We start from the raw sequence: 240 nt of genomic DNA on the forward strand, positions 1-240 counted from the left end.
TTTCACTCACAGGTGGTTTCCGGGGACCGGTCGCACGGATTAACTGAAACAATCTCCGGGCATTACCGGCTTTCTCGGCCTCTTCCATTTCTTTGACTTTCTGTGTCCACCATACTTCACGGTCGGATCGCAAGCTCTCTTTCAATTGCGGTCTGATGGCTTTTCGCATCGGGTTATGTTCGGGACACCGCAGCATTGTAAACTCGACCCTTGACAGAGAAGCTGATGTCCGCCTACGCC

The 240-nt window shown here is 52.5% G+C and overlaps 1 protein-coding gene across 1 annotated transcript in view; it reads right to left on the reverse strand.

The window, feature by feature from the left end:
- T265_05642 (hypothetical protein) overlaps window positions 1-169 on the reverse strand; it is a gene marked incomplete at both ends in the record, with an annotated part of 6,547 nt that extends 6,378 nt beyond the window's left edge. The window contains one exon of the mRNA XM_009170701.1: window positions 11-169. Within this exon, the coding sequence (XP_009168965.1) occupies window positions 11-169 (159 nt within the window). The remainder of the gene's footprint in view (window positions 1-10) is intronic.
- Between the last annotated feature and the right edge of the window lie 71 nt (window positions 170-240).

This window comes from Opisthorchis viverrini (assembly GCF_000715545.1).
Source record: "Opisthorchis viverrini unplaced genomic scaffold opera_v5_109, whole genome shotgun sequence".
NCBI lineage: Eukaryota > Metazoa > Platyhelminthes > Trematoda > Opisthorchiida > Opisthorchiidae > Opisthorchis > Opisthorchis viverrini.